Here is a 22,147-nt window from a genome sequence, read left to right on the forward strand (position 1 = left end):
TAAAATACACCATTACAGCACAATGCCACAGATTGCAGGAACATCACTGAGATCATATCTGAGCAAGAGAGTCAGGAATTTTTACAAAACCTCTCATAATTTATTGAAAAATTAGTAACAATGTATAAATATTCCAATAACAATAGCAAAAATGAACATTAATAAATATTGAAACTCATACAGTTTATACAATGTACATACAGTATATACAAAACAATTGATAATCTAAGCAGCTTTAATATTGTTATAGACACCCATAAGAAAATTAACCATTATTCAAGTTTTAAATGGTTTGTAATGTGTGGCAAATCCACCAGTAATGTAGACTGAGCTGTTTGTCTTCCATTTCCACATATATTTGTGGGTTGAAATTTCTGCAGTTAATCAGCTGTCTCTTTCTTCAATTTCTGTATTTATCTGTGGGTTGGAACTGTCAGCAGAACTGTGCAGCTGGTCAGTGGACTTCTTTGAAAATCTGTAATACCTGTAAGGAGGATTTCCCATTTCATATTCTGCACAGGTGGGTCTGCGCTCCACAACCAATGCAGCAAAAGCAGCTGATTCCTGGGCCAAGCTCTGAGTCACAAAGGGACAAACACTGCTCTCAATAGCAATTACATTTACAAAACCTATTAAAAATTTTTCAGCAAAAAATGTATACTGAGGGGCAGATTTAATAAAGTACGACAGATAGGTAATACATATAAATTGTATTTGGTCATACTGTGTGTATTTTCTGCAACATTTTCGTACCGTTGCGCGACTTTTTCCTACTTTGATAAAATTTGTGCGACAAAATCGCATTGTTGCGCCAAGTACGAAAATTTCGGATTCATTCAAGCTTCGGTATTGTGACTTTCCTTGGGCCAGGTTGGAGCTGCAGAGTGCCATTGAGCCCTATGGGAGACTTTCCTTGGGCAGGTTGGAGCTGCAGAGTGCCATTGAGCCCTATGGGAGACTTTCCTTGGGCCAGGTTGGAGCTGCAGAGTGCCATTGAGCCCTATGGGAGACTTTCCTTGGGCCGGGTTAGAGCTGCAGAGTGCCATTGAGCCCTATGGGAGACTTTCCTTGGGCCAGGTTGGAGCTGCAGAGTGCCATTGAGCCCTATGGGAGACTTTCCTTGGGCCAGGTTGGAGCTGCAGAGTGCCATTGAGCCCTATGGAAGACTTTCCTTGGGCCGGGTTGGAGCTGCAGAGTGCCATTGAGCCCTATGGGAGACTTTCCTTGGGCCAGGTTGGAGCTGCAGAGTGCCATTGAGCCCTATGGGAGACTTTCCTTGGGCCAGGTTGGAGCTGCAGAGTGCCATTGAGCCCTATGGGAGACTTTCCTTGGGCCAGGTTGGAGCTGCAGAGTGCCATTGAGCCCTATGGGAGGCTTCCCTTGGGACAGGTTGGAGCTGCAGAGTGCCATTGAGCCCTATGGGAGACTTTCCTTGTGCCAGGTTGGAGCTGCAGAGTGCCATTGAGCCCTATGGGAGACTTTCCTTGGGCCGGGTTGGAGCTGCAGAGTGCCATTGAGCCCTATGGGAGACTTTCCTTGTGCCAGGTTGGAGCTGCAGAGTGCCATTGAGCCCTATGGGAGACTTTCCTTGTGCCAGGTTGGAGCTGCAGACTGCCATTGAGCCCTATGGGAGACTTTCCTTGGGCCAGGTTGGAGCTGCAGAGTGCCATTGAGCCCTATGGGAGGCTTCTAAAATCATGCACAGAAGGATCAAAGTCGGAAAGGTTTACGATTGTCCGATACGAAAATTTTGTGACTTTCGGATCGCCAAGACGATATTATCGTGACGAGTCCGATAAGCATTTTCGTGATATTTGCGATCATCAGAAATTATCATATCTAATCTGAATTTTTCCCATTTCGGGATTTGAACTCGTACTGAAAGTGCCCCACAGAGTTACAGTTTTGTGGACTGAATTTTTTATGACAGCCTTCCTCATTCCACCTCCCCAGCCTTCAGTGAAATTTCCATTTACCATGGAAAGCTAGCCAAACAGTGGTGAAAGAAGGAAACTTCCAAATAAACACGTGCATTACATCATGCACTGAGATTAATTGCTCCTCTCTACACTATTGCACAATCAATCAGGTTTTTCAGTCTCAGTTTGTCATGCAGGAAATACAAATAAAATAATCTTGTTTCTAAAAATGGTCCCTTAGGGCAGGGCTGCAGTCTGTGACTGTATATATAAGCCAGAGTAAGACCAAGCCAGGTAGACTACATCCCAGCTACATCTCAGCATTACTGTACAGCAGAAAATCCTGTCCCTGAGCCATGAAGGCAGAAGCCACTCAGCTGAAGGCTCTTTATGAAGCTAACGGCTTCCTGACAGCTATTGATGTGCTGGGGAAGGACGAGCTCAATCAGGCCTGCAAGGAACATGCAAAACTGGAGAACAAATTTGGTAAGTCTGCAGTTATATTTTTCTACAGTGAAAGTAAAACATGATATTTTTGAAAGTGAATAGCAATCTTTGTATTACAAAAACCTGACAAAGATAACAGGTATTTCAAATTACATTTTGTCCCTAATTACTTGCTCTAAAGTATTTGTAAAGCAACATTTTGGTACTGTATTTCCTGTAATGTTCTAATTGGTCATGTGACACAAGTTATTACTTTATGACATAACTATGCACTACTTGTAAGCATATATTTTACTGTTTATTCATAGCTCTCACTATATATAGGTGCAGGAAAAGAAAGAGAAACAAATAACAGTTTTTATCATATGATTTATATATCACATCCAGTCACCTTGATTTATAGGATTCTCTATTAATTTTGCAGGCAAGGAATACACACAGTACAACCTGCACAACATCCACATGCAATATGAGTGGGTGATGAATCTGGCTGCTCATCCCAAACTACTGGATGCAATCATTGCTGTGTTAGGGCCCAACGTTATTCTCCTGGACTCCAGGTTTATCTGTAAATACCCTTCCTCTGACGTCCCCCACAAAGATAACACTGTCCCATACGTTGCTTGGCATCAGGACATCAAGTGAGTGAATTGATATTTTTATTATTTCCTGTATGAAACTGAGTCAGGAATCTGCCCCCTGGTTATACACAGTGTGGGTCTCATACAGAGAAGTGCAATTCCCTGATGGGTTTTCTATATTTCTACAGGTATTGGGGATTTGAGGGGGGTCCCGTGGCGTCTGTGTGGCTGGCCTTTGACGACGTGGATGCAGAAAATGGAGTCCTACAAGTTATCCCAGGTAATAATTTTTTGTACCTAACACTATACTAAAAATGACAACATTTGTCTTTTTGAAATAACACATTAAAAATGTTAATACCTGTTTTCAGGCTACATTCTAGTACGTAGGCAATTTGTTAATGGTTAATCGACAATTTTACAGGAAGCCACAAACAAGGCATATTGGAACACAGAGTGGCAGAAATCCCAGGAAACTTACTGACTTCAAACCAGGAGATACCCCGGCACTTGGTGCAGGTGGAAGATTTGGTTGAGTGTCCCCTCAAAGCTGGGCAGATGTCTGTAAGTGCAAAAGTCTTTTATAGCAGCTGGTTAGTTATTAAAAAATATTATTATTTATTGTAGCATACACTGTGTATTGATAGGACTTAAGATATTTAAAATGATATTTAGTGATACAAATAGATGATGGTATCATGTCTTGATTTTATACCCTTTTGATCAATACACGTAACTCGAGAATTGTTAATTTTATAAGAAATATTCAAATTTTATAAGAAATATCCAAGGAGAGGAAATGATAAAACTTATATAACATTACACAGCTTCCAGCACACAGGGCGTGTTTATCATAGGGTGAAATGATAGCTCACCTCACTGCCCTCTGTTGTTTACTATGGGATTTTTAGATTCATATTTATCAAGTGCTGAACTCTAAAAATTCCATATAAATACAGAGGGAGGTAGAATTTTACTGTGGAGAGCTCTAATTTCACACTTTGATAAATTATCCCGCAGAGAATCAAAGATTTAGTTTTGTGACTCAAAAAATGAGTAAAAGGAATATATACACCATAATTCTTGGCAGGGTTTTAGTCATAGTTTGCTGGGAGAGGCAAGAGATCACAACATATGCCAAACGTCATTTTAATTTATTGATTTCAGATCCATGACGGGCTGACAGTTCATGCCAGCGAACCCAACATGTCAGAAAGAAGAAGATGTGGGTTTGTCATCCGCTATGTGCCCACAACTGCATATCCTGTCAAGGTGAGAAAGAAATGTCGACAGAAATACAGACGGAGAAATAAAAAAGACAGAGGGCAAATAATCAGTAAATGGACCTTAAAGCACATTGTTGTCAGGAGGAATCAACCATACATGAATACATAGGAAAGTGATTAGTCTCTTTATTGGCCCATAAAAGGCAGCAGGGGCTCTTATTCATGGTATTTTTTATTTTTAGTAGGTTACATTAAGCTCATAGACTTATACAAGCTAAGCAAGTTTTATTTTATTTCACAGGATCCTGAACGTCCCAGAACATTTCCTGCAACTGTCCTCGTGGCTGGAACTGATGAGTTTAAGAACTTTGAAGACCACGCTCCTAACTTTTTTAACAAGACCTATTAACTGCCTTCAGTTGTCTCATACTTTTGTGTTTTTACAACTCAAAAGGAGAAGAAATATTTTTTTGCCCACTCTGTACTGTATAAACAAGAGGCACTGATTTACATTATGGCAGTGAATATGTGCAGTGATCTGTTTAATGCTCACATTGATGTACTGTATTGGATGCTTAGCTGAAATTCACATTTACCTCATAGTTCATATTTTTAAAATGTGGGGACACCCCATGCAGTGGGGATACACTGGCCTGGCATTTTTCCTTGCTGGAGCAGGTACAACCAGAAATTCTGGGGCCTTGCCCTATGCTAGCCTCCTAGGGGTTTATTGGGGATTCTGCAGCTGTGGGCAGGCCCCCATATATCCACCTCTTCCCTCTGGTCCGTATCTGCAGGGAAGTCTCTTGCTACAGTCCTGTTGGTCATTATTTTAAATGTATTTTATTTGTTATTTAAGATTATAAATTATTACTGTTTTTTTTCTGTTCTGCTCAATAAATCCCACATCTTGGCGTAAACATTGGATTTTTAAAGTTTTTTATGAAAAAAAGTTACAGGTGTATTAATAGTTCTGGAAAAGGATTTAACAAAGGCCATTTCACTTCAGATCCCAGTCCTAAAGGGGCTTCTTTACCAACTATTTTGTGGTCAAACTTATAAAACAAATATTATTATATTATTATTTTAAATTATTATTATTATTATTATTATTATTATTATTATTATTATTATTATTATATACCTTCTATGCCATAGCCACAGTCCCTTCCCAGAGGCTATTATCCCACTGCTACTATAGGCACCATCTCTCCCTACTATACCTGCTATCCCACAGCCACAGTCCCTTCCCAGAGGCTATTATCCCACTGCTACTATAGGCACCATCTCTCCCTACTATACCTGCTATCCCACAGCCACAGTCCCTTCCCAGAGGCTATTATCCCCCCACTGCTACTATAGGCACCATCTCTCCCTACTATACCTGCTATCCCACAGCCACAGTCCCTTCCCAGAGGCTATTATCCCCCCACTGCTACTATAGGCACCATCTCTCCCTACTATACCTGCTATCCAACAGCCACAGTCCCTTCCCAGAGGCTATTATCCCACTGCTACTATAGGCACCATCTATATATATATATAAATTATTACAATTATTAGAAATGCATGCCTTTTTGATTAGAAAAAATCTAAGGCATTTAAAGCTCCTGGTTTATTGTTCCCCTTGGTAGAAAATGTCATATTCCTTTATTTGTTCTTAGCCTCTGTCTATGCATGCAATACTGTTGAAGGAACAGAATTCAACTGACTTCACACCTAGGGTTCAAGCCTACAAGGAATTGGATAATGGGAAAAATCATTTGCAAAGGGAAGTCATAATAGCTGCTAAATTAATAAAGTACCTATTATATTAAGAATTTGTATTATGTAGCTGGATAGACATAGCATAACCACATAAGTTGTGTTAAAATATTTTAACATTTTATTATCTCAAAGGTAAGTAACTGAAGTCATAGAAGAAATATCTTGAGGCTCGATTTTTAGCTCACTTTTTGATTAGCCTTCCATTCAAGAGCAAGAAGCACTCTGGTAACAATGGAAGAAGGAAACCTTCCACAAACCAAGTTTATTCAATCATGAAAGGTGTTTCATTACTTTGCATGAATAGGAATTCCAGTCTGTTCTTGGCATTAAACAGGAAATGCAGAATCCTTCTTTAGGAAACAGGCTGTGATCCTTGAGGAGAGGTAAGAACTAGGGCAGGACAGGTGGTCTTCATCTTCATTATTATCCATAACTGCATAGTCATTTAGGTTTATTCTTGGCACACAAAAGGAAATGCAGTTATTCAGAATTTCTCTCTAGGAAACAGGTTGTAATTCTTGATGAAAACTTAAAACTTATAATTTAAATTGCACTTAGTTTTGCAAGAGACTGTTTCTCTATACTATAATATACTATATACTGTATTACATACTGGATATATAGGAAAGAGCTTTCCCTAGATAGTCCTAATTACTTCTATACAGTATGGCAGGATAATTTATTATAGAAATATTTGGGAGAAGTCCAGAGGGGTGAAGAGATGAAACTGTGGATTAGATTATATAACTAGCAAATGGAAAGATGGGGCAGAATATGAAACAACAATAAAATGTAGGATATGCACATACTGGTTCTGACAATCTGTTGCACACACTGCTTTCAGCAGCAGCCATCACTTCTAGTCAGTCTCTCTGCAACCCACTGAACAGATTGGAAACACAAGCTCACTCTATGGGGCACATTTACTAATCCACGAACGTCCGAAAAGCGTCCAAATGCGTTTTTTCGCAATGATCGGTATTTTGCGACTTTTTCGCGAATTGTCGCAAATTTTTCGAGCGTTCAATACGAAATTGCTAACGTAATGGCTATGCAAAAGTCGCGACAATTCACGAAAGTCATAATGGCTATGCAAAAGTCGCGACAATTCACGAAAGTCATAATGGCTATGAAAAAGTTGCAACAACTCACGAAAGTCATAATGGCTATGCAAAAGTCGCGTCAATTCTCGAAAGGCATAATGGCTATGAAAAAGTCGCGACAATTCTCGAAAGGCATAATGGCTATGAAAAAGTCGCGACAATTCGCGCAAGTCGTACCGGCTCCGAAAAAGTCGCGACAGTGATGAAAAAATCGCAAAAAATACGAAAAAGTCGCAAAATGTTCGTTTCCAATGCGATTTTTTCCCATTCGGGATTCGGATTCATGGATTAGTAAATCAGCCCCTATGTCACAGCTCTGCCCTCCCCTGTCATGGCTGCCTTCCTCTTCCTGTCCCTGTTGCTAAGAAGAGGGGGCAGAACCTTAATAGTCTTCTTAATAATTGGTTCAAGAAACTAATTGATAATTGGCGTTCCTCTGCCGACTGTACTGGATGGTACAGAGGGCTTTTGTGGCCCGGAGTCATCACAGGCATAAAGACAGGAAGGGTGCCCATAGTTAACTGTACCTCTATGGGTGTGAGGCACCTTGCCCTCAGGACAAATGATTTCAATTGGTGATTTCATGGAGAGACAATCAGTGCCATAGTTGCCTATTGCTTACAGTAAATATTCATGTTTTATTTAGCTATTTATGTTCAGGGTTTCTTTTGCACATTATGTCAGTGTGCACATTATTTTTGATCCCACAAAGCCTCACTTAATTTGCAAGACATGTAAGGAAACATCCATGTCCCACTGGCATGATACCCCTAATGACACACATTTAACTTGCAAGGTATTTACAAATGACACTTTATTTATTATTTGTAAATTCATGGAATTTTTTGGGGGGGAAACACTGTATTGTGTAAAAAATGTAGCATTTCTTAGTAAATGAAAGTTATCTCTAAACTTAGGAAGAAAATAAATAAATAAATAAATACAACCTTATTAATTTTAAAAAAGGCAGCATGTACCTTTGTTTCACATGTCAGTTATATTGGTCTTGTGTTCTGCATATCCTTTTAATGTAAATACATTCCTTTGAACATCATATGTACATGATGCGCTACTAAGGGTTCATTGCCAAGTGCAACGCTTTCGGCTCCATACTGCTAGGCCCTACAGTGAGGGGACCATAGAAACTGGTGTTTTAGATTGATACTATAAAAACCTATATAAATGGTTATGCCCAAAGAACAAAGATTTAGAACAGGACACTGGTAGAGAACAAATGCATTTGTTAAAAGAGTTTTAGACCTCAAGGCTTGGATCTTAGAATGTTTATATAGAACAAGGAATGCCTTTGTTGCCTCCTGTAATAAGTATGTGTAGTGCAAGGCCAAGAAAGTCGCAAATAGCCTCAGAAACACCAACTGAACTAATTCCATTCTGGACACTGTGCTGACAAAGCAGATAAGCAATTTTAACAGTGAGATAACTTTTTGCTCTTTTGTGCTGAGACAGCGAGACAGTTAAGCCTTTCCTAAAGATGGACAGAGACACGGTTATGCTAAAACAAGGATGATAACTGGATGCCATGGGATCAGCCCCATGTAGGAAGAAATGGTTAAATGGCAACATTGTATTGGAATATGTTCCCCCACGTCCTCACAAGCTTTCAGGATGTATGAGCAATTATTTAATACTCTGTATTGTAATACTCTGTATTAATGTATACCTCAAATAAAGTTGTCTGGTTAATATCAAGAGTGTATTTTAATGGTTCTAGTCAGGCCCAGGGGGAACTTTAGGGCCAGGCTTGATTTGAGTAAGTATTTATTCATATCCAAAAGTCATTTACTCACTGTGGGTGAGAATCATATATCCCTAGGGAAGGATCATATAGGCAGATGAGCCCATGAACCCAACATTCTAATAGGAAAAAAGACAGGAACAAGGTTCAAACCTGCTAAATTGCACCGGTTTTGTAGTGTCACATACCGAATAAAATGGAACCTCTGTTCCTTTATTTAATTTTACATAGTGCATAATGCAGAACGGGGGGCAGAAGTTCAGAAAACGTGGTTTGCATCTGTTTTTTGCACTTTGCACCCAGCGCTTTTGTACTTGATGCCTATAGGTTATGATAGTTATTGTGTGAAATTATTGGTGCTCATTTATCAACATAGGCAGTAACCCATAGCAACCAATCAGTGATTGACTTTTTTTCAGCCAGTTGCAAATGAAACAATTTGATTGCTTGCCATGGGTTACTGCCCACAAGCAAATTTACCCAATGTTGATATATTACCCCAAATTGTTCTTAGACACTTATGTTACCATGTTGCTCTGTAGAAGGAAACTGAGAATTACAATAACATCTATGGCTTTTGTTATTTTTTGCACTAAGCAGAGCAGTTAAAGTGAAACGCCGCCCAGAATATTTGTAAATGTAATCTTATACACTCTACAACTCACACCCAGCAGAGATACAACACAGCACTACAGATTTGTCTGAAACTCCTGAGTGATGTATTATATTGCTAATTACCAAGAGACGTTCATTGTTAATTCTGTAGTATGATTAATAGGTATCTCATGTTAACATATAGCCAGATGAGGATCTCTTAAATGATAAAAGCAGGTAATTCAGGTTAATGTGGCTGAGCAAGTAAATGAGAGCTGTGACCTATTCTTTTTATTTGTATGACATCACTATTGGGTTTTCTCCAGTCTGGCAAGACTGAAAATTCCCAGAAAACAAAACAAAAAAGGGTTAAGGTTTTTACCTAGGGGGCACATATAACGAAGAGAAATATTTCTGCATGCTCCAAAACCATGTTTTTTGGCATATACTGTATGTAAAAATATATATATTTCTGATCTGTAAATATATCATTGGTCATAGTTGAGATAATTTCAGAGTACAAAATAACCAATAAATATAATGCAGCCACAGCAGTATATAGCCATTACATTACAGCACAGTTTATAACTGGACTGCTAATGTGTAGCACTATACTCCAAAGGCACCATAGGCCTTTTTGTGTTCCATTATCATTTTAATGTAATCTGGCTTGAACCTATGGAAGGACAAATAATTGTCCCACTACATGTAAAAATGACACTTTACTGTTCTAACATACAAGCAGCCAGGGATCTTTTTCAGAAAAAACAAATAAATGAAGCCCGCCCCTTCAGATTTGAAGAACATAACTCTTATTTGAAGCAGTGTAGGTCTTTATGGTGAGGGCAGTGCGTTTCTGGAACACCCTGCTGTGTGATATTGAGATGGCAGATTCCATTATTTACCTTAAAGCGATACTGACACATTTCTACAAAAAGCTATGAAAAGAATGAGAGTGAAATTTTTTTTTAATGATAAATAGGTATCTCTATAACTCTCAGCTGGGTGAGGGTCTCTTAAATTGTAAAAGCAGATAATTCAGGTTCATGCGGCTGAGCAGGTAAATGGATGATGTCATTAATTCAATCCTCTATTGAACATAGATTGCCCTAAGCTGAGAAAACAATCAGTCCTTAAACCTTCTGATGCTCTGACCTATTCTTTTCATTCACGTGACATCACTATTTTTTTATCCAGTCTGGTGACTTTCTGAGAATTCCTGGAAAAAAAACTTTTGACAGGAAAGAACTAATGCTTTTACCTAGGGGGCATGTTTAACTAAGGCTATGGGCACATGGAGCATTTGCTCCACTTTTGTCAGCCAGCGTTTATACTGCCTTACGCTGCTCCATTTACCTGAACTGAAAAATACAGAGAATGCAGATACACAGAACTAACTAGGAGTTGGCTCTCCAACAAAATCACACAATACCATGTGTTCAATAAAAATATTCCCAAATACTTTATTTTTATTTCCGTGCATTTAGTGTATCAATAAAAACAAAGCTACGTTGGTTGTCTATCAAGATTGTGAGACTTATTTAAATCTCTAATGCTAACTTACAGTGAGGTTTCTTAAATCACATTCGGTAAGTGCGCAGTTTAATTTATATCCCGTATAGCACACATATAAATTAAGCCAAAGGTACCAGATATTCAAACAGGGATAGCGAATAGAGGATGAGAGTTCACTTTCTATCCAAATTACATGTATCCATATAACGTCGGTATCCAATTTATAAGTTATACCTATTATTATACCTATTATACCTTTTATTCGGTATAATACTGTTTATGGTAGGACAATCTCGTCCCTATTTTAAAACATTGGGCCGAATTCAAATCAGGAAACGTATCTCCCACTTGGGGATTTCTATATTGATATTATGATGCACTTAGTATAAAATATACATGTTTGGAATCTATTTTCTCAAATGAAATGTACAGGTATCTCCCGTTGTAATCTCTAAAACCCCCTTATATTTAAAATAATTATATGTTAAAAATGTTACATTTCATATCCTTTTTTTTCTCTTTTACTGTTTTGCATCTCTCATTAATTAACTGTTCACATTATCAGTGATTTTGTGTGCAAAAAACATGGAGGCTTGCACCCATTTTTGCATTTTGCACCCTGCACTTTGTACATTAGGCCACTAATGTTTATTATGTGAAATTATAGTTCTCACCAAACATATTGTTCTCACAAGTTATCATTTTGCTCTAAAACTGGACTGAAAAATACAGTTAGGAACATCTATGGCTTTTGCTATTTGTTGCACTAAGCAGAACAACAACCAGAAACAGTTTTTTTGAATAATGCAAGAAAAACTTCTGCAACTTTCCAAGAATGTTTGTAAATGTATCTTACACAGCCAATAACTTTCTCAATTTGTTGCCTTATGGCCAAAACACCTTCAGTCTCAAAGGATACATAACAGATTAAGTTCAGTACTGCTAATGTTGCTTCCCACATGGTTTATTCTATAATGTCTAACACTTAAACTGAATTCCTGATATAAGGGCATTTCTATCATTTATTTCTGTAAATAGCCTCACCCAGCAGAGATACAACACAGCACTATAGATTTGCATGAATAGGAAACACTGGAGTGATGTCTTGCATTGCTAATTACCACTGTCACTTCTACAGCAAGATAAATAGGGATCTCTGGTTAACTATTAGCTGGGTGAGGGTCTCATAAATTCTAAAAGCAGGTAATTCAGGTTCCTATGGCTGTGTATGTACATTGGTGATGTCATTGAGTCACTACTCTATTCATATTAACTTGCCCTAGGCTGAGGAAATCAGCCCTGAAACCTTCTGATGCTCTGACCTATTCTTTTTATTCGTGTGACATCAGTATTGTTTTTCCCTAGTCTGGCGAGTTTCTGAGAATTCCTGGAAAACATAAGCTTCTGCCAGGAAAGGGCTAACGACTTTACCTAGGAGGCACGCTTAACTAAGAGCCCTTAGATTGGTGACTAAGGACCAATAGAGGCCAGTGTGTGAAAACAAACATACAAAGCTCTATGATGTGCCCCAGAACCCATTTTTGACATATATATATTGCTCTGCTGGGAATATTTTAGTGGTCATATTTCAGGAGGTTTTAGCATACAAAAATGTAATACTACATATATATAATATACAGCTACAATACACTTTTTGTTATGCTGGGCAAAGCAGAACAGTCTGTGCCCCAGCAAAAAAAAAAATTGATTGTATGCTGCATAAAACAAAAACAAATTGTACAAACAAATGCAAGGAACCAGATAGCAGTAAAAGCAATGACAAGAATTATATTGACTATATAACTGTAGCAGCAGTGGCATAACTAGATGTTATATAAATATTCTCAGCTCTTTGCTTTTGTGACAGATGTGCGTAGAGTTTTGCTTTGTTGCCAGGCACTCTAAATGCAGTTTGTTCTGTAACTCAAGAACTTGTAGAATTGGATTGATGGACTGTAGTGTTTCATTGCACCTCCCTGCCATACCTCACTCAGCGTTGGTGTTGTAAGCCACTCATGAAAATGCCAAATTAAAAATCAAGGATTCAGGCAAACTTATCAGGTACTCACGGCAAATACTCCGTTTTATACCAAAATCCATGTTTGAATGATATTACCTGTGATATGAGCTTACGATTGTGTAAAGAAAAAAAAAGTTTTTTTTATTTTTTCTGCCATTTATTTGTCTTCTTTGCTGCAGAGCTGACAGATTTGATTTTTTTTCTTTGTTTTTAGCTTTATTACTACTGTTATTACCATTTAACAGTTTGGAGTTCTTTTTCAACTGTGTGTAGGAATGCAGTGCTGCCCAGCCATCCATATATATTTACTCGCTAAAATTCGTCATGTTACTCTCATTGCAAGCTTATAAGAGGTATGTCCTTTTTAATTTTTCCTACCCAGTAGGAGACTGTCAGTCATGTTGTAGTTATAGTGGCGGTTATGGAATTAAAGCAAGAGCCCATTTATTTTCCACTAATTTCTCCTCTATTCTGCTTCTCTTTCCATTTTTTCCCTCTGTTCTAAAGTTTTCCTTTTCTCTCTCCCATATTTCTTTTTCCTTCCTATTTTATTTTTTTTTTCTCTGTTCTGCAATCCTCTTTTCCTCCTGTCTCTACTGCTCGCTTCATCATTACCATTTCCATTTTCTTTTCCCTCTTCTTCCCCTTAATTTACCCAAGCTTTAAAATAGAAATGCCAGGGGAATTGAGACAAAATGACATGGAGACTCTGACTGCTTGCTACTTCCTTTAAGCCTGAGGCCAGCCTGACCCTGGTGACAGTTGCACTTGAGGATCACTGATATAGTTCAGTACTGTCCAACTTCTTCCATGTAATGGATCATGTATGCCCTATATCATATGTCTGGGAGCCTGAATAAATGATGAAGTTATAAGCAGCGCCGTATTTAAAGAAGGCGCACCCCTAGGCCCTCCCCCCCGCAACACCCTTGAAGCCCCCACCTGCTTGAACCCCAAAACCCACTCCCACTCACATAACCCTCACTTTCTCCCCGCTGCTGCTACAGCAATTCCATCTATCACCAGTACTGTGAACCGGGTGGGAGAATCAAACAGCTGTCAAAATCCTCCCTCCCAGTCGCCAGTTCGGATGCGGCCAGCGGGCAACATGGTGACCCCAGATCTTTGCCTCCCTAGGCCCAGGCCTTTGTAGCCTGCCCACTAATCCAGGCCTGGTCATAAGAAAGAGACCGATGACTGTAAAAATAAAAAAGGTTTACATTTGGCCAGCAGGCCTTCTTGAATTAGCGCATGGTTACCCATGTGAGCAGTAACACTGCGTCAAGGCTTCAACCATGTTACTGCCCATTCACACACCTTTCATTCCGGGCAAAACATGCTTCAGGGGGTGCTTACCCTAACTACCCTAGCTACTAGCCTAACACTAACTTATCACTAACATATTGAGCAATTAATTTGTTTTAATGGCTTATATTCCTTTATGGTCCTGTCGATTATTCTGCAATTTTTGTTATGTAGACCATGAACCACCTTTATTGTCCATCTCCTCTCTAAGAATAGTTGCATCAGAAGTAGCTGACCCCCTTTCAGTGACCAGTACATTATTGCAATCCCATTTCATATAAATAACTGAAAGGATACAAATGATAAAGCTTACTGACAAAAAAGAATGTTTTACTGAATATGTTTGTAAACTAAAAGCAAATGAAAACCCTGTTAATAAGTAGGAGCTGTTCAATGGGAAACTGTATATATTTGCTGAGTAATCTCCTTCCTCCCCTGCAGACAGAGAGAGCCAAGGAAATATTCATACTGCCGATGTAACATAGGGAATTCCTATTGTTTGCAATGACTCAGGTATCCAGGTTAGGAAATAACAGACAAACTTCCTTGTTGGGTGATAACCCCACCTCCCTGCCTCTCTGCCATGTGTATAAAGAGCTCAGAGAGGCTTCCTTCCCACACTGTTGTGCTCCTTATCACAGAGGCACCTCTGTGTTTGCAGCTCTCCCTGAAGCCATGGCTAAGAAGGTGGCAGTGATCCTTGCTGGTTGTGGGGTTTATGACGGCAGTGAGATTCATGAATCGTCGGCTGTCTATGTTCATCTGAGCAGAGCCGGAGCTCAGGTAATGGATTCTTTACAAAGGAAACTTAATAATTTGCCTTCTTACTGTTAGGCGCTTCTGTTATGGGAGGCACCAAGAGCTCTATTTGTACTTACTGTGTGTACTTTATCTTATTTATATATATATATATAGTGTGTGTATGTACATTATAACTTATTTTTATTTAGCGTTACTCTTTGCAGAGTGAACTGTTTATGCACAGATGCTCCTTGTATGTACATGGTATCTAATGTGGCAATATGACTTGCTTTATAGTATGCATAGGCACCCAGGACTTTATATCCTTATGCTAGGATACATTAAAAACAAGACCAGACATAATACACTTTGAAGCTAAAACAATATTATTTTTGTATTGTACCCTAAAATATTCTAAAAAGAGACAGTCACAGACTTTTTATTGCAGGATATCTCTGGATATAATTCTTGCAAAAGCCTCATAGTAAATAATCGCTGGCACATGTCACATTATCTGGCCACTTTGTGTTTGTTCCATGGAAATCAGGTGTCATTATTTAGATTTACAGCACAGCCACGCCCACCATTTATTAAAGGAACAGTGGCCATTTTCTATTAGCACAGTAACCCATGCAAATATCAGACTGGGTGCTAGATATTACTGCAATTGTGCAAGGTTGCATATATAAAGTAGCAGCTCTGAACATGGAAGCCCTTTTGTGCTGGCGGGGTGGGGGAGATGCCTTTTTCTACTTTTCTGTTGATACAGCATACAAATAGAGATAGGCCTAGATGCCTGTATTCAGTTTTAATATACCTACCAGTTTGCATTACTCCTTGCTGTATGATTAATAAACATAATATTTTGCTCCCACAGACTGAATTTTTCGCCCCAAACACAGACCAGATGCACGTAGTGAGTCACACCAAAGGGCAGCCCACAAAAGAGACACGCAATGTGCTTGAGGAGAGTGCACGGATCGCAAGAGGAAATATTAAAGACCTTAAAGATCTTGATGTCAGTGAATATGACGCAGTCATTATACCAGGTAAAACTGACTTTGCATGCTTTATACACAAAATAATATAACAAGTTAAGAATGTAGTGAAAATCATACAATTGAATATGTGATTATTGTTATTTATAATGTATTTTACATTTATGTGCAGGAGGTTTTGGTGTTGCCAAAAACCTGTCTACCTGGGCTGTAAAAGGAAAGGACTGCTCGGTGGCAAAAGAGGTTGAAGCAGTTATTAAAGGATTCCATGGAGCCAAGAAACCAATCGGTTTGTGCTGTATCTCCCCTGTACTGGCAGCAAAACTCTTTCCTGGATGTGAACTGACGGTTGGCTGTGATACAGAGTGTGAAAAGTACGTCCATCTTCAGTTACCCCAAATCTGTTCAAAGTAGTTGGTCTGTCTCTGAATGTCTAATGAAGGCATTATTTTGCTACCTAAAGAAGTACTTTTTCATAAATTCTACATAATAGGGTTAATAACAGAATGAGCAAAGCTGTCCTCCATCTTGTAACAAATCACCACTTAGTTTATAATCGACTAATGCAATTACAATAATGAAATAATGAAAACAAGCATTTTATTAGTTACTGGACTGGAGCAAATTCTAACCATGCTCCTGTATAACTTCCATTAAGGTAATAATTCTAAAACAGAGACAGAATAAGACAAATCTAAGAAAGCTGAATTACATTCATGTATAAAAAAACCCAAAAAACTCTTAAACTAAATTGGCTGAAAGTTGAATAGACATTCAGGGACTTGTGTATCTGCAATAGAGAGGGGGAAAACTTCATTTCTGATCCATCAGTACAGAGTTAAATTATTAGTGACTGAATAAATGGATACATACCAAAGAGTAGGGACTATTGGAGCCAGCCTTTTGCCCCTTCTCCAACCTACTATAATTATACCTGGGGTATTCCCTAATTTCCAGATCTCAAATGGCAAAAATATTAACACAAATATGTCCTGTGCTGTTGGTTTGTTAGGGAACACCCACATCAGTAAAGATGAATCTCCTTATTAATAGTCCTCTTAAATTTCTCTGAAGACCCAGTGTAACTTTCATTTGTTTGTTCTGTAGGTGGCCATATGCAGGCACAGCAGCTGCCATTAAGGAGCTCGGCTGCAAACACGTCAACAAGCAAGTCAGTGAAGTTCATGTGGATGCAAAGAACAAGTTGGTCACCACCAGCGCCTTTATGTGTAACAGCCCAGTTCATGAGATTTATGATGGAATTGGGGAAATGGTGAAATCCGTTCTGCAGCTGACAAATTAATTAGTATTCATTAGGGTTATTTCAAATGTGTAACTAACTGTATTTATATATTGTACAATAAAATTGCATTATTTCACCAGAATATTCAAGCAGTTGTGTGTTGGCGTCTTATCACTTGATCCCTACACAGATTCTAATATAAGATACTATCACTGAGAGCTCAGCTCATGCCTGATATTTGAGTTGTTTTTGAGGATGGTAAGATTCAGAAGAGTTCAGATAAGGTTTTGGAATGTTTAAAAACATCAATGTTACATTACAGTAACACTATTTAGGAAAAAAACATTTTTTATGTAGTGTAGTAACCCCATAGCAACCAATCAGCTAATCTCATTCTGTTGGAGTATGACTAAAGCAAATATCTGATTGGTTTATGTGTGTATGAGGTAGACACTGAATATAAACATTTGCCTGTTGCTGGCTGTGCTCCTGTCCCACTTGAGCCATACCAAAAGCAACAGCCAGGTGGGGATCCACATCAGCCAATTCTGCCACCAAAAGCTTAAAGGAGAAGTAAAGCCTAACTAAACAAGTAGGGCAGAATTGTTCTACATTATGTTTTGGGCTTTTGTACCAGCCTACGGCAACCACAGCGCATTAGCAGGGAAGATCTGTGCCCCCAAAGATGTCCCCCAGTAGCTCCCCATCTTCTTTTCTGCTGATTAACTGCACATGCTCTGTTCTGCTGTCACTTACCTGAGCTTAGGGACCCACTCAAAATATACTGTATGAATAGAATATAAATGTCACAGTAAAAGTCTGTTTAGTAATTCATTCAGATTCACATTAAATGACAGATCAGGGCAACTGCATGAGAACTGAATAATTAACCCTGTAGAATCAGCTTATATGACAGACATATCTCATTTTCTGCTTGATAATTTGCAATGACCCCTAATGGCCCCATAATGTTGGGTCCTAACACAGTGATTGTATCCAGTAGTTTGGGATGAGCAGCCAGATTCATCACCCACTCATATTGCATGTGAATGTTGTGCAGGTTGTACTGTGTGTATTCCTTGCCTGCAAAATCAACAGAGAACCATATAGATGAAGGTGGCTGGGCCTGTTATATTTAACCAACTGATACTGTAATTTTCTCTTTCTCTTTCTCTTTCTCTCTCTCTCTCTGTATATAAACATCTCACCTTCATTTTCCAGACTCATGGCTCAGGAAGAGTATTTTCTTCTGTACAGTAATGCTGAGATGTAGCTGGGATGTAGTCTACCTGGCTTGGTTTTACTCTGGCTTATATAAACAGACTGGCAATCTGTGAATTCTGGCAAATGCCAGAGGGGCTGCTGTAAGATGCCATAGACAGTCACTATTTATTGGGCTGGTGGGGGGCTGTTTGTGCCTCTGTGTATGTGGAATGCCAGGGCCTGTTTTAACGTCCAGTCCAGACCTGATGCCAGGGCCTATTTTGAATCTTGGACCTGAAAAGAGTCATAGACAGCAGCCCTTCCACTGGGGTACAAAAGTAGAATCGGGTTTATTTCTTTCTATACACCAAACAGAGGCTGAAAATCCTGAATGCCTACACAAGGGCAGAGAATTGAGTAGTACATTTCAGTGTGTGATGTAATGAACTTTAAATAATAATCCCAATACACTATTTTCAGTCTGTTCCACCTTCTTATAAAAGGTAATGGAATATGGACCACCAAGGAAGAATATGAAACACCTTGATTTTCCATATAAAAATCCATGATATTGCACCAATGCCATTCATTTAAGTCAAGCTTCCATTTTAAAAAGTATTTTTTTCAGCCTTCAGCTGTGTAGCCCCATTCCCTGGAGCTTCAGTTTTAACAAGTTAGTGTACGCAGTAAATATTCTGCAGCATTGGAATGGTTAAAAAATTATGTCATTGGTCCACCATGGCAAAATGTGCATCACTGCGTGGATCCACCAGCGGGTCAGCTTCAAAAGTTGACAGCTCTGAATTTGTACATTGATTTCCACCTTTTAGTGCTACAGGTGTTCTGTGTCTTAACTACATGGGAGAGCAGGTACATTATAAACTGGCATGCCTTTCTACTCAGACCTCTCCTATTTATCTTTCAGTCTTTAACCAGGGTATAGTTACTTGGGTAAATTGCCTTTAGAATATCACTGATCTACATCATACTAAGAAATCATTTGACGTCGAACTACCCCTTTAAAGGTGCACCCTAGGGTAAAGCCTTAGCCCAGTTATCCCCAACCAGCAGCTCAGGGGCAACATGTTGCTCACCAACCCCTTGGATGTTGCTCTCAGTGCCCCCAAACAAGGTAGTTATTTTTGAATTCCTGACTTGGGGGCAAGTTTTGGTTGAATAAAAAAAAGATTTACTACCAAATAAAGCCCCTGTAAGCTGATAATGTGCATAGAGGCTGCCTAATAGCCAATCTTAGCCCTTATTTGGCACCTCCATTAACTTTTATGATGCTTGTGTTGCTCTCCAAGTCTTTTTACATTGGACTGTGGCTCACGAGTAAGAAAGATTGGGGACTCCTGCCTTAGCCCATTCCTGGCAGAAGCTTATGTTTTCTGGGAATTCTCAGAAACTCACCAGACTGGGGAAAAACAATAGTGATGTCACACGAATAGAATAGGCATCAGATGGTTTAATAGCCAGCCTAGGGCAAGTTAATATGAATAGACGACTGAGTCAATGACATCACCCATTTGCATCAGCCATGGGAACCTGAATTACCTGCTTTTAGTTGATACTAACAGAGATACTAATTTAGTGTGGAATTTCTTCGTAATTAGAACTGTAATATGTATAATATCTGTCACTATTTCCTATATGGACAGATCTGCTGTACATCTACTAAGTGATACAGTTTCTCTGTTTAGAGAAATGGGTTAGGGATATTCCATTTTATTTCCATTATTAAATTTGTCAGTCACAAAGCGGCTGGTGCTTGGGCAGATGTTCATGTGTATTAGGCACAATGGGCATGGTTGGGCTTTGTTGGCTTAGCCTTAGAGCAGGGTTCCCAATCTGTTTTACTTGTAAACAGCACTCAGATGGAAAAAGCTTTATTGAGCCACATAAGCATGAAAAGACTTTAGGGAATGCCAAATATAGACTGTGATTGGCTATTTGGTAGCCCTATGTGGACTGCTAGCCTTAGGCTAATATTTTTGGCAAACCGAAAAACACTTGACAAGAATACATTCCATACGCTTAAACATTCCTCTACCTGTGCCTGCACCGGAATGAATTGAATACGCTTGGGTGCAGGCACATGTCTGCCTTAAAACACGAGATTTTCTGCTGTAAAAAAATGATTATGAATAACTTGGTTTAAAAAATTTTAACACTTGTATTAAAAAGTAAATGACTAAAGTCATAGGGTAAAAATCACTTGGGGTTTTTGGAAATTGACAGATTTTGTAACATCATGCAAGGCGCTTATTTACTATACATAATTACACAGTCATTCAGAACTTCCACTCTATTCTTGGCATCAGGCAGGAAATCCAGTTATTTAGGGAACCTCTGACTCTAATAATGTAATAACCAGTGTAGGAAAGGTATATACAAGTAAGAATCAATGCATGACAGTAGGTCTTCATCCCTGATCATTTTGTTACAGTGGAAAATCCTATTGCTGGACTATGAAATCAGAAGCCAGCGAGCATGGAAATGGCTTCCTAGCAGTTACTGATGTTCTGGGGAAGAAGAATGCTTAAATAGGCCCAGGCTCAACCATCTCTCTTTATGAGGTTCTCCACCAATTTTGCAGGCAAGGAATACACACAGTACAACCTGCACAACATCCACATGCAATATGAGTGGGTGATGAATCTGGCTGCTCATCCCAAACTACTGGATGCAATCACTGCTGTGTTAGGGCCCAACGTTATTCTCCTGGACTCCAGGTTTATTGATAAATACTTTTTAGAATTATATTATATGATATAACTTATTTAATGTATTTAATTGTAAATTACAATTTATTTGTTTTAACAATGAATAGTGTAATCTCCCTTTGTTACAGGTTTGGGGCGCTACACCCAGACCATTGGATCAGTGGGGTGAGTGTCCATGAAAAACTTTGATCTATGGGATTTTTAAGAAGAAATAGTAATGGAAATGTTTTTCCTGAGTGAAGGGTCCTGGGCAAGGCAGCTGGATCAATTTTGTGAAAGGGTTAGTGAATGCTGACTGATACTGCTTTAAATTTGGTTTCATTTGCTGGGTGGCTGAGAGCAAATTTGGAATAATTGTAGTTGGTTGAAATACCTTTTATAGCATACAAGTATATGTAAAAGGCGAATAAAACCAGTTTCTGAGGATTCTAATCATTAAAAGTCATTAAAAACAACAAATCCCAAAGGGTATATGTAAGTGATAATGTATATTAATTGTATCTTTAAAAAACCAAAAAGACAACAAACTGCCGGATTTACAATTGATGCACCCTGAGGCCACTTTACATCACCCCCCTCATATACATGCTCCCCACCAGTGTCACTTGCGCAAACTGTACCTGCGCTTTGGCCGCACTCATCATCAGGTCCCAGAGAAATGAGGAATTAGCGCACTGGAAATTTAAACACATCTCCTGCTTCTCTATTTCCTCGGCACTCTGGGAAACAAACAATACGGCTGGGCAGCAAATTGCACTGCCCTAGGCCCAGGCTCACCATCCTATTTGATGTTGCTCCCAGTGGCCTCAAATTAAGTGCCTATTTTAAAAAAATTTTACTCCAAGCAGAGCTTTCTTTAGGCTAACAGTCCACATTGGGCTACCAAATAGCCAATCACAGTCCATACTTGGCCTCCCCAAAGAAGTTTTTTCATGCTTATGCGTCTCACCAACGCTTTTTTCCATCTGAGTGCCATTCACAAGTAAAACAGATTGGGAACCCT

At 39.0% G+C, this 22,147-nt stretch overlaps 2 protein-coding genes across 3 annotated transcripts; both read left to right on the forward strand.

Moving 5' to 3' along the window:
• The first annotated feature begins 2,198 nt into the window (after window positions 1-2,198).
• Window positions 2,199-5,093, forward strand: phyhdlb (probable alpha-ketoglutarate-dependent hypophosphite dioxygenase-like gene B). The gene is made up of 6 exons (XM_002931805.5): window positions 2,199-2,405; window positions 2,791-3,007; window positions 3,136-3,227; window positions 3,372-3,511; window positions 4,115-4,219; window positions 4,475-5,093. The coding sequence occupies exons 1-6, from the start codon at window positions 2,276-2,278 to the stop codon at window positions 4,580-4,582; spliced, it is 792 nt and encodes a 263-aa protein (XP_002931851.1). The 5' UTR covers window positions 2,199-2,275; the 3' UTR covers window positions 4,583-5,093.
• A 9,749-nt stretch (window positions 5,094-14,842) lies between these two features.
• gatd3ala (glutamine amidotransferase like class 1 domain containing 3A-like gene a) lies at window positions 14,843-17,359 on the forward strand. Of its 2 annotated transcripts, XM_004915745.4 has the most exons (4): window positions 14,843-15,016; window positions 15,852-16,023; window positions 16,145-16,346; window positions 17,080-17,359. In XM_004915745.4, exons 1-4 carry the CDS (start codon window positions 14,909-14,911, stop codon window positions 17,273-17,275), a joined length of 678 nt encoding a protein of 225 aa, XP_004915802.2. In that variant the 5' UTR covers window positions 14,843-14,908; the 3' UTR covers window positions 17,276-17,359. The 2 variants fall into 2 exon arrangements, with proteins under 2 accessions (XP_004915802.2, NP_001120061.1); NM_001126589.1 differs by having other exon boundaries at window positions 14,865-15,016; window positions 16,145-17,357.
• The last annotated feature ends 4,788 nt before the right edge of the window (window positions 17,360-22,147 follow it).

Source organism: Xenopus tropicalis, chromosome 8 (genome assembly GCF_000004195.4).
Source record: "Xenopus tropicalis strain Nigerian chromosome 8, UCB_Xtro_10.0, whole genome shotgun sequence".
NCBI lineage: Eukaryota > Metazoa > Chordata > Amphibia > Anura > Pipidae > Xenopus > Xenopus tropicalis.

Coding starts and splice junctions, on each gene's coding strand:
- phyhdlb (XM_002931805.5), top strand. CDS start 2,276: ATGAAGGCAGAAGCCACTCAGCTGAAGGCTCTTTATGAAGCTAACGGC. Junction 2,406..2,790: donor AAAACTGGAGAACAAATTTG/GTAAGTCTGCAG, acceptor TTAATTTTGCAG/GCAAGGAATACACACAGTAC. Junction 3,008..3,135: donor GCTTGGCATCAGGACATCAA/GTGAGTGAATTG, acceptor ATATTTCTACAG/GTATTGGGGATTTGAGGGGG.
- gatd3ala (XM_004915745.4), top strand. CDS start 14,909: ATGGCTAAGAAGGTGGCAGTGATCCTTGCTGGTTGTGGGGTTTATGAC. Junction 15,017..15,851: donor TGAGCAGAGCCGGAGCTCAG/GTAATGGATTCT, acceptor TTGCTCCCACAG/ACTGAATTTTTCGCCCCAAA. Junction 16,024..16,144: donor TGACGCAGTCATTATACCAG/GTAAAACTGACT, acceptor ATTTATGTGCAG/GAGGTTTTGGTGTTGCCAAA.